Source organism: Arachis ipaensis, chromosome B05 (assembly GCF_000816755.2).
Source record: "Arachis ipaensis cultivar K30076 chromosome B05, Araip1.1, whole genome shotgun sequence".
Taxonomy (NCBI): domain Eukaryota; kingdom Viridiplantae; phylum Streptophyta; class Magnoliopsida; order Fabales; family Fabaceae; genus Arachis; species Arachis ipaensis.
Genome location: NC_029789.2, coordinates 142,730,337 through 142,731,013, shown reverse-complemented (window position 1 = coordinate 142,731,013; position 677 = coordinate 142,730,337). Strand labels below are relative to the sequence as shown.

Sequence of the window (677 nt, the reverse complement as noted above, 5' to 3'; positions counted from 1 at the left end):
TAGAAGTAATTAATTTTTAAATTTATTATTTAAAAAATAAATCGCGTAATTCTTGTTGAGAATGATTTTACCACGGTCAATAAATTAAAATTAAATTTTTCTTTAATTTCAAAAAAAATATCTCTTTTTGTAAACATTATATGCTATGAGGGCAGTTTAAGCAGTGTTGTTGCACAGTAACAGCATACAAATGAAGATGAAATCAGTGTAATAATTTTGTCTTACAACAATATTATTAATAATAATTAGATATATATGAGGATTACATGATAGAGCATGCATGGACATTTTCATCGCTGAAAAAGTCAGCAACTTTGTCTTGAGGATCATGAGAAGAAGGAAAAGCTTGATCAACATTGCGGACATAGCCAGAGGGAGCCCTTTTGGAATAAGCACCGGTGGCATAAGGATAAGAGACAAGGTGCTGCTCCACATATGGCCAGAACTTTGCTCTTACTTTTCCGGTGCTCCGAACTCTCTTTAACACCTTGTTTGGATCTACATATCCACTCACTACCACATGGCTTTCTTCTCTGTTCACTTCCACTGATTTTACTCCTGCCATGTATCCACACAATTAATAACTAATTATGCATAAAAACATCATTATTTGCTAATCTATACAAGTCTATTATGGGTAGTTTAACATGCTACACCTTTTTTTTAAATATCTATCA

At 32.5% G+C, this 677-nt stretch overlaps 1 protein-coding gene across 1 annotated transcript in view; it reads right to left on the bottom strand.

Annotated features, from left to right (window-relative positions):
* LOC107642169 (heavy metal-associated isoprenylated plant protein 21) overlaps nucleotides 184-677 on the bottom strand; it is a 1,339-nt gene continuing 845 nt past the window's right edge. The window contains exon 3 of the mRNA XM_016345474.2: nucleotides 184-558. Coding sequence (XP_016200960.1) covers nucleotides 263-558 — 296 coding nt within the window. The 3' untranslated portion in view covers nucleotides 184-262. The remainder of the gene's footprint in view (nucleotides 559-677) is intronic.